General features: G+C 41.2%; 2 protein-coding genes across 4 annotated transcripts in view; one reads left to right on the top strand and one right to left on the bottom strand.

The window, feature by feature from the left end:
* The window catches only part of LOC128686780 (adipocyte plasma membrane-associated protein Hemomucin), a 62,260-nt gene extending 59,218 nt beyond the window's left edge, over positions 1-3,042 (bottom strand). For both annotated transcript variants that reach the window (XM_053773836.2, XM_070082234.1), the window contains exon 1: positions 2,889-3,042. The gene's annotated coding sequence lies outside the window, so the exon portion shown is untranslated. The remainder of the gene's footprint in view (positions 1-2,888) is intronic.
* A 558-nt stretch (positions 3,043-3,600) lies between these two features.
* LOC128686776 (rho-related GTP-binding protein RhoU) overlaps positions 3,601-13,905 on the top strand; it is a 260,199-nt gene continuing 249,894 nt past the window's right edge. For both annotated transcript variants that reach the window (XM_070082717.1, XM_070082716.1), the window contains exons 1-2: positions 3,601-4,155; positions 13,182-13,240. In XM_070082717.1, the coding sequence (XP_069938818.1) occupies positions 3,807-4,155; positions 13,182-13,240 (408 nt within the window). In that variant the 5' untranslated portion in view covers positions 3,601-3,806. The remainder of the gene's footprint in view (positions 4,156-13,181; positions 13,241-13,905) is intronic.

Below are 13,905 nucleotides of genomic sequence, written 5' to 3' on the forward strand. Positions count from 1 at the left end.
TTAAAAAAACACATCCTAATAATGATGTTTTGCCTATACAACAGGTCCTCAAATAATGTCGTTTCGTTCAACATCCTTTCGTTATAACGATGAGAAAAAAATCGATTTCCAGCCAGGGCCACTGTCCGTGTGCAGTTCGCATGTCCTCCCCATGTTCACGTTGGTTTTCTCTGGGAACTCCAGTTTAATCCCACATCCTAAAGATGTACATGTTAGGTTAAATGGCCAGTCCAAATTGTCCCAGTATGAGTGAGTGTGGGTGTGTGTGAGTGCACCCTACAATGGAATGGCATCCTGTTCAGGGCTGGTTCCCACCTTGTGCCTTGAGCTGCAGGGATAGGTTCTAGCCACTGGCAACCCCGAACTGGAATAAGTGGGTTGGAAAGTGAAGTGTGGTGGAAGGAGGTGCTCCTTACAATTTCCACTTTGCAAGAACTGTGAAAGGCTACTCTAAACCTCATCTTCCTGTCATTTGGTGGTCAAATAAAAGGAGGGGGGGATCACCAAAACAGTGTTCCAAAAATAGTTTACTTTGTATTTCTCCCCAACTGTCAAAGAATATTGTCGAACTAAGAACCTTAAAAATAAAGCTTTACTTCTTCTGGACAATGCTCCAGGTCACCCACCTAACCTAGATGACCTCAGATAATTCAAGTAACTTTTCTGCCTCCAAACACAACCAGTTTGATTCAACCTATAGATCAGGGTGTTATAGCAACATTCAAAGCCCACTATTTATGGCACACCTTTAAGCAAACGATTAAGTTCTTAGGTGGTGAAGCTAAACCCACTGTGAAGGAATTTTATCCTGGTTACCATATCATGAATGCTATTGACAATGAATTATGTCTAGCACAAAATATATCCAGAATGCTTTGCTAACTTCCCGGGGTTTGAACAGCCATTACAGAACATTCATCAGGAGATTCTTGGACTGGTACACCAGGCTGGATTTAATATAATAAATAAAGATGTAGTAGAGTTACTTGAATCACATGAAGAATTATCTAATGAGGACCTAATGGGGATGGAATAACATCATGCTGAAGAGGAGGGAGATGATGAAACTGAGGATGCACAGCCACCATGAATCTTAAAACTAAAGATTTATCCGAGGATTTCTAGTTGTTAGATACAGCTATGGCCATTTTCACAGAAAAATATCCACAAAGAGAAATTCAGAAGCAAACAGGATAATAATGAGTGGCTACAACTGTTACAGGGAATTATACAAAGAGAAGAAAAGACATGCAAGACAGCAAACCTTGGATATGCTTTTTAAGGCCCCAACTAATCAAGAAGTTGAAGCAGTTGCAGTACCAGCTGCTTCTCTGCCCTTCAGCAATCATGATCAGGATCTAGACTCACCTTTACCCATCACCAGTGATGAGGATTAAGCCTCCCTCCACATACCACCCACCACCACTACGACCACCATCACTCACTGATTCACCAAAAATTGGGTAAATAATTATCTTACTTGTTTTATTAATCAGTCTTAAATGTATGTAAAGCTCATCCGTAGTTCAATCCCTGGCCAGAAGAAACCACTGTGTCCTTACACCTGCTGTTCCCATTTACCTATTCACCTGTGGTTTGATCCTCGGCGAGGGTGGGAACTTATCTTATCTAGCAGTAAGTACGTACCTGAATGTTAGTCAACTGGTGTGGGTCACATCCAGGGAGGAAAGATTGAAGGACCCCAACAGAAATAAGAGACTGTCCTCAATGACACACTGACTTTCTTGCGTTATCCTGGGTGGCTAACCTTCTGGGTTAAAAATTCGAGCAAATTTTATCATGTCTAATGATCATGAAGGCTTAATATTTCATCCATTTATCTGTAAGCCCACTCAAAGACAATCCTACATATCCTCTTCCTCAATAGGGAAGTAAAATGAGCAGGTTAGGTTTGGTTAATTAAATTGTTATGGTATTCAAGTATCATTATTACTATAATCATGGGAGAGCACTAAACCTGTAGGGATTATACAGCTCTTGTGGGGGAGGGATGGAAGGTATCCCTTCTATTGTAGTTCACTGCTCAAGTGGTCTGCCTTGTGGCTCAAGTGTTTGAGCCTTCTGCTCACAGGCCAAGGACCTAGGTTTGTTCCCAGGATGAATGAACATATTGGGCATGATTCCTTACAACTGTTGCCCCTGTTCACCTAGTAGTATTGTTATGTACCTGGGTGTTACCCGACTGCTGTGCATTGCATCCTGGGGAAGAGAACCTAAGGACCACAACGGAAATAAGCCAAACTGACTTTTTTTGGGGTTATTGTAGGTCATTAATCTTGCAAGTTAATAAACAGAAGAAAATCTTCAAAATACCCACTTGTGTAAGGTATCCAGATTGTTGGGAAAAGCAGACATACACTGGTGGGGATACCAACATTGGCAGGGGGTCTCAAAAAAGCAAGCATTTAAAAAATCAATGGGGGTCTCAAAAAAGCAAGCATTTAAAAAATCAATATCACCTTTGTCAGTGCATCAAAAACCTAGGTGGTTTGACAGATTCAGAAGTTCTATTAAAATAAACCTACCCGCTATTTTCTAGAAAATAAAATCAAATCAAATGAATTCTAATTAATAAACTTAGTGCCAAAAGAAAAAAAATACAAAGCTCAAACTTAATGTTAATAAAATTAGATACACTATATTGTGCTGCTACTCAATCTAAATATTTTACTCTAAGAAACTTTTACTGCTACATCGTACTGCTCTGCCCTAATGTCCTTGGGAAGACATGTAATCACAACTTTGTCAATATCAAAAAAAATGAGGAAATAACTACAGTTTCTTCTCAAATAATAATTTCACATCAAATCTAAAATGCTAGTAAACCCAAGTTAATTTTGAAGCATATATATACAAAGGTGACCTACCTTGATTAGGTACCAGACAGCAGTATTTGCCTAACTCCTGACACTATGCCTTCTACTAGATACGTGCTAATCCTGAAGCAGCTGAGCCTTGAATACTGATGTTGCTGTTGCTGGCCTGCAGCAACACCACTCTACCAACATTACCAATTATTATCTTTCAAGTAAACACACAGCTGCTTATATGTGTATTAAAATTTCAACTTACATGTTTAATAGTTTTTAATTTAAATATGTAATTGATAATATATACTGCAAGAGTACTTTAGCATGAAAAATGTTTGCAATTCAGTTTAGTTTGTAGGGTTGGCACTCAGGTTGCAGGTAAACATTAAATATCTGAATATCTAATTGCGTGTACCTAACTCTAAGGAACTAATAATGCAAATAAATTGTGGTGTTTTAATAGTATTAAATGTAAAAACATTACTGCTTAGTTATGCATCCTGGCTATTTCCTTTAAGCCTTTTACTTCAAGGCATTTTAAACAAGTTAGCGTAACTATTATTTCAAGATCTTTCATTTTATATGTAGTTTGGATACATTTACTATGTGTAAAACATTTTGATAAAGCAGTTCACATTAAACAAACTCAATTGCTTTCTTGATAGGTTACCGGAAAGCATGAAAAAGGTAAAAATATTCAGCCAATCCTGTGGAGGGTTCATGTGACGTCACGGAATCAGCTGTTGCTCCTCTCTGGTGTTTCATCAATCGTAAACACAGTCAGTGTGAGTTGGACTGTGAGGTGGGTAGGTGGTATCTTTAGCGCTAGTGTGTGTAAGTTCTTGCAATGTGGCACCTGATATTATAGTGATTTTGTTTTGGAAGTGACTGAGTATCACCTTGAAATTATTCACCTGATGCATTTAATAGTGTAATTGTGTTCAGTAACGCCAGGCACAGAGCCTTTTGGCCTAAATGTTGAGGAACCTACGGTCCATCGACAGGTACACTCGCGAGTTACTTCATTCAGGTTCAGAGTCGTACAAACGACCGCCATATAGCACCTTGGGAACGACTTCGGGGCAGGGCGCCACGTACGATTGGATTTACCGCGGCTCGGGGGCGACTATGCCTCCCCTGGTGCGGCCTCACGACCCGACAGCGGCGGCCTACCTCATGGGGTCTCCCGATGGCGAGGTCAAGACCAAGCTGAAGTGTGTCTTGGTGGGCGATGGTTCCGTCGGCAAGACCTCACTAGTCGTCTCCTACACCACTAATGGATATCCCACAGAATACGTCCCAACAGCCTTCGACAATTACAATGGTGAGCAAGATTGTAAAAAATAAATGAACACTGTAGTAGGTCTACCGGCCTAGGCTAGTTCTGTACTAAGTGATCAAGATCCAAGAACCGAGATACCTTAAATAAAAGTGTCCTAAATAAATGCATTCGTGTCAAGTTCCCTCCATCTTCTATAGTTTATGTAATTGATGTAAGGATGATATAGGAAAAGGTTCCTTTTATTGCATAAAAAATATTAAGATTTATACATGATAACCAAGTTGACAGTATATCCAGAAGTACTGAAAACCCATAGATTCTGCGTCCAAAAATGAAAGTATTATTGGACTGATTTGTACCTGTTAGCTACGTAAAATTATGAGAGAACAATCTTATCTGTGACGTAAGCTAGTGACCTTATGTTCAGTATCTATTGTTTAAGATTTTGGTTTATATAAATGCTCCTTTATTCCCCAGATTTACGTTACAAATAAATCCAAACCAGCATGACATCTAAAACTACATTAGGTTATGTACCACGTTAGGCAAACCTTTCCCAAAGACTTGTGTCGAGCCGTAGTCTAAACTGTGCCATGCATTGAAAGGTCGTACATGTTCCTAAGAACAACTGTCCAGTAAGTCACATTGTGTGACTACTATCATAGGTTCAATTTACGTGGTATATCTTTTATGTGCCCATGACGGTATCCTGTGAAGAACCCATCATTGTTCTCCTCTCAAGTACAGCCAAACCTACCTGCCTCGGACATCCATTCCTTTCCCCATCCCATTTTTTTAAACCTTTTCTTCTTATACCCATCCCCTGTCGCGAACTTCCACTTCCTTTCCCCATCTCCTTTCTTGAGCCTTCCCTTCTTTTCCTCATCCCCTTTCTCGAACCTTCTCTTCTTTTACCCATTCCCCTTTCTCGAACCTTCCCTTCCCCGTCCCCTTTCTCGAACCTTCCCTTCCTTTCTCCATTTCCTTTCTTGAACCTTCCTTTCCTCTCCCCATCCTCATTTACAAATCTCCCCTTTTCCTGATCACCTTTCCGAAACCTTCCTTTCCTCACCCCCTTTCCCAAATCTTCCCTTCCCCAAACCTTCCATTCCCTTTCCCAAACCTTCCTTTCCTCATCCCCTTCCCCAAACCTTTCCTCATTCCCTTGCCCAAGCCTTCCCTTCCTCATTCCCCTTGCCAAGCCTTCTCTTCCTCATTCCCTTTCCAAAACCTTCCCTTACTCATTCCCTTTCCCAAGTCTTTTCCCATCCCCTTTTCCCAAACCTTCCCTTCCCCATCCCCTTTCTGCACAATAACCTTCCCACCCACCTGCACGATCGACCAGCCTATACCCGCTCCCCTACCATTGCCTATTTACCTGTTTATGGTTCCAGGGATTATCATCCACTCCCCCCCTCCCCTCACTCCCCCTTCTACAGTCTGAACTCTGACTAGGCCTTTTGGTTGATGAAACACATTTTTTGAAGATGGAGGCATGTTGTTTCCTCTAGTGGAGCTAAACGAAGTTTTAGGCATTCCCAATAATTTAAGATGTTTGAACCGATAGTGAAGGTTGACTGGCGAAATCGTAATAACGCTGCTGTAAACAACTCGTACAACTGGTGGGGTCCGAACTCATGGTAAGTCAGTACTGAAACTAACAGGCCAGCCATTCCGAGTTATTCACAATAGTGTCATTAAAGATTCGCAAGTCGTTAATAATGACTGAAGAGGCTCGAGCTGAAGCTTGCAGCAACCATGTTGGTGTGAAATTAGTGTGAAAAACTGCATTTGTGGTGGGGCCCATGTTAACTTTCATAGTGTATAGAAATGTGCCTGGTTGGATGAATCTTGCTAGACTGGCATGGCACAGTTTTTAGTGCACTGGGTTGCTAGTTTTAGGACTAGCTTGTCATGTGCTCGAATCTTATGCGCTTTGTGAGTAGAGGGGAGCGATGAGTACACAAAGAGACCTCGATAAGTGTTAAGGGACCAAAACTCTTTTTAACACCCTTCATGCATAAGGAAGATTCTCAACAAACCCCAAGTTGTCTTCAGGAGAGAACGCAACAGATTCCTCAAAAACAGTTCCTGATCAGCCGGGTTGTGGTGCATACGTTGGACTGCGGGCGGCGGGCACTAACAGCTTGATCAGTCAGGCCATCAACCAGGCGGCCACAGGGAAAAGTAACTTCCGGAAGCGACTCTAGGTACACTTCAGGTAAACCTCGCCGCATCTCCGAAACCCTGCTTATCCTTCTCCTCCCCATTAAAACACTATTCCAGCCCAGTACCTCCCCTTCCCTTTCACGCCCTTCCTGCAAACTGCTTCCTTTCCAATTTCCCTTCCCCTCCTCCATTTCCCTCTAATCTCTTCCGCCATGCACCACTACCACCAACCTTCATCATATACCAGCCAACCCCACCATCCTTTCCTTAACCCAGCCCTGGTACTTCACCTCTAACTTCATTCACACAGGGAAAAAGTGTAATTTTGAAAAGATGAACAATCTGTATGGAGAAGTAATTCTGTAACAGAAACGACAGAACAAAATATAATAAAGGAGTACTGAAGTAAGCTTACTAGCCCATGTTAGGTAGGTTGAACTCTCACTTCCACTCATGTACCTGTCTAACTTATTTTTAAAGATACCCAGAGTTCTATCTTCAGTGACTACCTGGGAGTTTGTTCCACTCGGCAATAACACTTTCTAAAACAGTGCTTTCTTATATCCTGTCTGTATAAAAATTTGTCCTATTTTAATCCATTGCAGAGCCCTGTCTTGGTTAAATATGTTTAGCATGTTATTTATATCCTCTTTATTTATTCCTGTTTTCCATTCGTATACTTTAATTATATCACCATCAGTCTATGTTCCTAGGAAAGGTTTCTCATACATGGAATCCTTCTTTGTGTACTTCCCAGTGCAGCATAATCTAAAAGAGGCCTTACCAATGTCGAGGCGGAAGATGATCAAGACGATCACTACTCCGTTATGGAAAACTGGAGGAAATAATAGCTAGGACTGAATATACTACAAACTCTAATCACACAATAGAGCGGAAGAGTAATGTGAAGGACCTAGGTGTGGTAATGTCCGAAAATCTCACCTTCAAAGACCACAACAATGCCACTATCACATCTGCGAGGAAACTGATAGGATGGATAATGAGAACATTCAAGACAAGAGATGCTAAGCCAATGATGATCTTTTTTAAATCACTTGTTCTCTCTAAGCTAGAATACTGCTGTACATTAACATCTCCATTCAAGGCAGGTGAAACTGCAGATCTAGAGAATGTACAGAGACCCTTTACTGCACATGTAAGTTCCATCAAACACCTTAACTACTGGGAATGCCTGGAAGCACTTGACTTGTACTCACTGGAACGCAGTCGAGAGATGTATATCATAATCTACACTTGGAAGGTTCTGGAGGGGCTAGTTCCTAACTTGCACACAGAAATCACTCCCTACGAAAGCAAAAGACTTGGCAGGCGATGCAACTTACCCCCAGTGAAAAGTAGGGGCGCCACTGGTATACTAAGAGAAAACACAATAAGTGTCCGGGGCCCAAGGCTGTTCAACAGCCTCCCACCAACCATAAGGGGCATTACCAATAGATCCCTGGTTGTCTTCAAGAGGGAGCTGGACAGATACCTAAAGTCGGTGCCGGATCAGCCGGGCTGTGGTTCGTACGTTGGACTACGTGCGGCCAGCAGTAACAGCCTCGTTGATCAGGCCCTAATCCACCGGGAGGCCTGGTCGTGGACCGGGCCGCGGGGGCGTTGATCCCCGGAATTCCCTTCAGGTAGACTCCAGGCAGGTAAGTGGTAACTGTAATGAGTAAATAGTGATATACCTGTAAAGTTAAATGCCCTGTCCTCGTAGACCTTGCTGTTAACTGCTGGTCAGCGGGTGATATATTATTTAATACAATATAAAACAGTGGTATTGCAGTGAAAGGTGATTAGTACAATGAGTTAAGAAAAACAGGTCGTTGTGAAGAATAACCCCCCTGTCTTTGAAAATAATTGCGGAGTGATGAGCCAGCGGCCCGCTATAATTGGCCATACCAAAGACCTGGTCATCAGTTGACTACAGACCTTCGTCAGGTGGTTTTTCCTCACTAATAAATCGACAACAGATGATGAATGTTAGTAAAGACAGTGTCGACTACGGGCAGAGGAGTGGGAGCTAGTATCAGTACGGCGTGGAAGACCTTTATTTTTTTTTTAACAAGTGTTCATAGAGAAGCCGCTGTACAACAGGTATGGGTGTTCAAATGCTGGAACGAAGACCACCGTGGTGGCACATCCGGGCCCCCAGGAAAGAGTAGAATAATTGTCGGAGGGATAGGCCCGTAAATCTTCATGGACATCTCTACCAGATGGTATTTAGGACGATACAGAATTGCATGAAAATAAAGATTATCAAATACGCAATACAGAACTTATAACTAATTCATCAGTTATTACCGAAGGTATAGAATACATTAAAAAAAAAAAGACAGTGACAACTGCTGGGACTGTCTCACGTCATGCCTATGTAAAACTCTGAACAATAACATCGAATAGATTAAAGAATAAAAAGGCACAATATCCTGAGTGGAACAGCACACAAATAACCCGCACATAGAACAGTGAAACCTATGAAAAGCAGGGGTGTCACTAGCACGTTAAGAGACCATACAATAAGTGTCGGGGGCCCGAGACTGTTCAACTGCCTCCCAGCATACATAAGGGGGATTACCAACAGACCTCTGGCAGTCTTCAAGCTGGCACTGGACAAGCACCTAAAGTCGGTTCCTGACCAGCCGGGCTGTGGCTCTTAGGTTGGTTTGCGTGCAGCCAGCAGTAACAGCCTGGTTGATCAGGCTCTGATCCACCAGGAGGCCTGGTCACAGACCGGGCCGCGGGGGCGTTGACCCCCGGAACTCTCTCCAGGTAAACTCCAGGTATGACAACGTTTCATTCCGACTTGGACCAATAACTTTTAATACTAGTTAATGGTTCAGGCTGGACCGAAATGTCGTCAAAAGTTTCATTCACCAGTGTGCGGGTTATCTGTGTCTTGGATAAATTGTTATACAGGATATAAAATTCCTAAGAGAGTCTTGAAATGTTGAAATGCACATTGCGTCATAACTTCCTCTTTAAGTGGCAAGACACAATGCTCAACTGTATAATCCTTATGGGTCATAATAATACTCAGCTGTATTGTTTAATGTTTATTTAACTAGTATAGTACATGTACGACACTTTAATGATATACTGATACAATGTACTATGATATAATGAATCTAGTAATGAAAGATCTTGAGAAATAGTGCAAAGTAGAATTTATAAAGTCAAGAAAAAACGAAAGCTTTCTCGCAAGTTTATAGTACAAGAAAGAGATTTCATATAGCAGAGTGAGCCACTGGCAGGATACCTTACTATAAGTATTTAAATGTGGCTGTTGGAAAGTAAACTATCTTGGCGTGGCTGTTGAAAACAAAAGTTTCTTGGTGTATATGTAGGAAAGAAAGCAGTAAGGATAAATTGGTAGGTGAAATAGTGCATAATTGCCTCATTAGATTAAGATCGTTTACAGTAGTCATGGTACGGAATTGGGGCATCAATTTTAGTACTACGTATGATGCAGTAATCGCAACCGAGCGATCAACAATGCAGATTAACCACAAAGGGGGGGAAGAGATGATCCCTCCGTGGTTAACTTTCTACATATGATGTACATTACGTATACTAGTGTTATGGAGTATAGACTACGCCGTTCCTGTACTCATGACTCTGCAAAACAAGATAAAAGAATCTCAAAGATTCTAAATCAAGCTATTCTGATCTGTCCTTTAACCGACAAAATATGTAACTTACTACAACTGAATAACAGTTTTGCCACTGAATTCTTAAGGTGTAACGTATATTCTCATATTTATAGAGCCGTTTCCTGAGGTCTGTATTATTTGTTTACAACATCTGGTTGGTAATTTATTCCTCCCTTCTCTTGTCATCTCGTCTAGCTGCCTTCCATCTGTTATCTCTCCCCCACCCCTTTCTTCCCTTCTCACTGGGGTCCCTCTTTCTTGCCGCCTTCCTTTCTCTTTATCAGCTGAATATTTCGTTGAACCCTATCCTAACATCTCCTCGCACGTCTGTGTCAGGCAATTGCAATATGACCCATATGGTTTTAACGCTTCCCCATGAATATAAGTTTCCATGCCATTGTGCATCTGTTTTCTATCGTCTCTCCTGTATGCCCACTCCATCTCTCCCTGCGTATGCATACCCATCCATTCCCTCCCTGAGTAGGTATACCCATCCTTCCCTCCCTGGGTAGGCATACCCATCCCTCCCCTCCCTGGGTAGGCATACCCATCCCCTGGGCAAGCCGGTGAATATAGCTAGCCTTTGTTGCCATCATGTAACTCCTTGAGTAGGGAAACCGCACATTACGGGTGTACCTAATTGTGAATAAACATTGGTGCCACCAATCCTTAAACTCACAAGCTAACCAACACTCGCACACCGGTCAAACGTCGTGTCCAGTTGAGCCATAGTGTCTCCCAACAGTTTTTTTAGTGCTCGTTGATTAACTGATTAAGATGTGACTGGCCATAGCTTAATAGTGAGAAACATTCTCTCTCTCTCTCTCTCTCTCTCTCTCTCTCTCTCTCTCTCTCTCTCTCTCTCTCTCTCTCTCTCTCTCTCTCTCTCTCTCTCTCTCTCTCTCTCTCTCTCTCTCTCTCTCTTGCTCCTTACTCTTGTGATCAACACCTCTGGATAAACAAAAACACTTAACAAAGCTAGCCTTTATTGCTAGGCGAAATTTCTCTCAAGTGTGAGTGAGGGTCATTAAGTCTGGAAAGCTCAGCTTGAGATAGAGAGGTGGTTCAGTCCCGGCTCACCTGGTTAAATGTGTGTTTTATCCTGTTGTCGGCAGTTGGCCTGTAAATTTAACACCTTTATTCACCACTCAAGAGACCGCACCTCTCCAGCACTAGTATGCCAGCTTTTGGTGCTGTGGCCAGCCGTAGGGCCGACAGCGTCACTACCTACATGTTTTTGTAGACGCCACCTTTAACAACCTGTTTGGCCTACTTTTTATTTAGTCTATTCATATTGTCTGCTCTGTTGATGAAATGATTGTAATTCTCGTCTAGTCTACTACATTAGATAGGGTTAAGAACAAAAAGGTACAATACCGTGACTGGGCCAATATCGTGGGAGCTATCGTGTGAAATAATATGCAGGAATAGTTAACTGATAGTAGACAATCCTGAACTTTGCGATATTTTCAGAGTAGACCTGAAATTATGCCAAACGGGAATCCATGTGCAGACTAATTGGATATGAAAGTTAATGGATCAAACTTGTATAAAAGACACCACCATCTCCAGGACAACATGCTAGTGCCCACGCCAACAGTATTAAGACAGTTCATCATATAACTAAGACTTGTCAGGCGATTGTCCTTCACTAGTAATTCAGCAATCTTGACTGATACTCCTGCTTATTGCCGTTTTATAGCGATTTTTTAAGTCCTAAAATATTAAAACAATCATTATTAGTAGTAAAATACCGACAATAATATAAATAAATGAACACTTGTAACTAATAAATTAATTTTGTTATGGCTATGTATCACACCCTGGGAACGCTAAGTAAGCGTAATAAAATTTTAATAAAGCTAGCCCAAGACTGGGCTCCGAGAGTAGAAAAACTCTCGAAACTCATCATCAGTATATAAAAGGTAAGTTGACAAAGTTAGTGAGCAAAACGTAGCTGTAATAAAATATCTTTTAAGTTGCACGTGTCCATGTACATTAAGCAGCAGCACGAATGTACCCACGTGAGGACCCTAAAACAGAAGATAAGATTCATATACTGCTTAATTCGTTATACAACTTTTGTTCTGTTTATTTTTTTTACATGTGGCTTTGTACTATAGATCAGTGTTTACTACACTTAGGTATGGATATTAAAGTTATGATTGTGACACTTTTATGTGATCCGTATTGACTGAAAGTATTCTCTAGAGGCCTGGTTTGTTATCGTATGTCAAAACCCACATGACACTCTTGGTCTTTTTTTACTTGCCCAAAATTAATGAGAGGCGTGTAGTTTGATAATAGCTTCTGAAGAGTGTATATATATATATATATATATATATATATATATATATATATATATATATATATATATATATATATATATATATATATATATATCTAGATCACTTGGTATGAAGTAGACATCGAGTAGACCGCAGCCATGCAAATTAAATGTGTTCTCTAATGTAAATCTTGGGTTCCCCGTCTGGGAAGCTATCAGCTGGAAGTCATTACTAAGATGGAGTTTATCTGGATTGTAAGGTAATGTTGTGGAGAGACTAATGCTCCTGTATGCAGTCTGACATTACACTCATAATAAGTAACTTGTATAGGTTGGTAGATAGCGTTAACCATACAGGGATTTACAACCCTTCTGTCATTCGATTTTGAAACGGAAGCTTGTTAAACGGTTTGTACTCTGGCAGTTATTTCTCTTTTTCTTTTTGTCTCGCAGACATATGAGAGGCTAGGTACATATTGTGTGTTTCTTAATAGTTCTTAATCATGTAATATTTCATTACACATTTAGAGACCTGGTACCTAATGCATTGGGAGATAATCCCTAGACCCACTACTGGGTATTAACAGATATACACTGGATTAAAACTACAAACACTCGCCTGCGCTCATGTAAAACTATTTTTTTTATATTTTGTTCTGATTATTTATGCATATTATGTAATACAAATTAATTCAGGTGCAGTTAGTGAGGATGGCGGTGTGGTGGAAAGATGTGAGAATAGGTTGTTGGTTTGGAAACCAGATGTATTAGCAGGAGTAGGATGAGGATAGGTTGGTATTGAGACTGGTTTATTAGCTGCTGTGAAATGAGGATAGATTAGGATTGAAAGTAGACTGCATTAGCTACCCGGATGGAAACTGGATACTTGATACTCTTAAAAGAACTTATGTGCATTTTATTTAATGCTAATTGATTGATTGTTGTCGTTTCAGTGGTGGTTAACGTTGACAACCAGCCAATCAGACTACAGCTGTGCGACACTGCAGGACAGGTAAGTATCCTTACTACTGGTGTCTAGGATGATGCCCCGCGCCTGGGGATCTCTCTGTGTAAATACGCTGAAAGGTGTACATCTCAGCATACACACTGAGACGTGGAAGTCTGTGTACATATGGTGAGAGGTGTATGTCAGTGTCTACTCCTAGAGATGCATGTCTTAGTATATATGCTAAGAAGTGTATGTCTGTATATACTCTGGTGTATGTCTCGGTATATACCCTGAGAGGTGTATGTCCCAAGTGTTTATAAGCTAAGTTTACTTTTCCTTGTTTTAGGGATTAGTGTTCTTAACTGATAGTATCCATTTTACCCAGTGCATCTAGAGCAGAACGTAATTTCCCTACGAAATGCCTCAGGGCACCTCTGTCACCACTCCCCTCACTGCACACTTTCAAGATAAAATGTAATCGGGCCCCCTGGAAGTTAGAAATCAGTGAAGTCAGTCGATAAGAGTTTAGAGGTGGGGCCAGGAGCTATGAATCGACCCCTGCAGACACAACTAGGTGAGTACTCTTCTAGATCACATTCTCTCTGCCACTCACCGTCTAATAGTATAACAGTCGGTGTTTACAAATTCGAGAGGCGCAATGATCAGTTTCAGCTCATCTACCATGAAAAAGTTACAGAAATATAAATCGAACATAATACAATTTGTAA

The sequence above is a fragment of the Cherax quadricarinatus genome, chromosome 7, assembly GCF_038502225.1.
Source record: "Cherax quadricarinatus isolate ZL_2023a chromosome 7, ASM3850222v1, whole genome shotgun sequence".
Taxonomy (NCBI): domain Eukaryota; kingdom Metazoa; phylum Arthropoda; class Malacostraca; order Decapoda; family Parastacidae; genus Cherax; species Cherax quadricarinatus.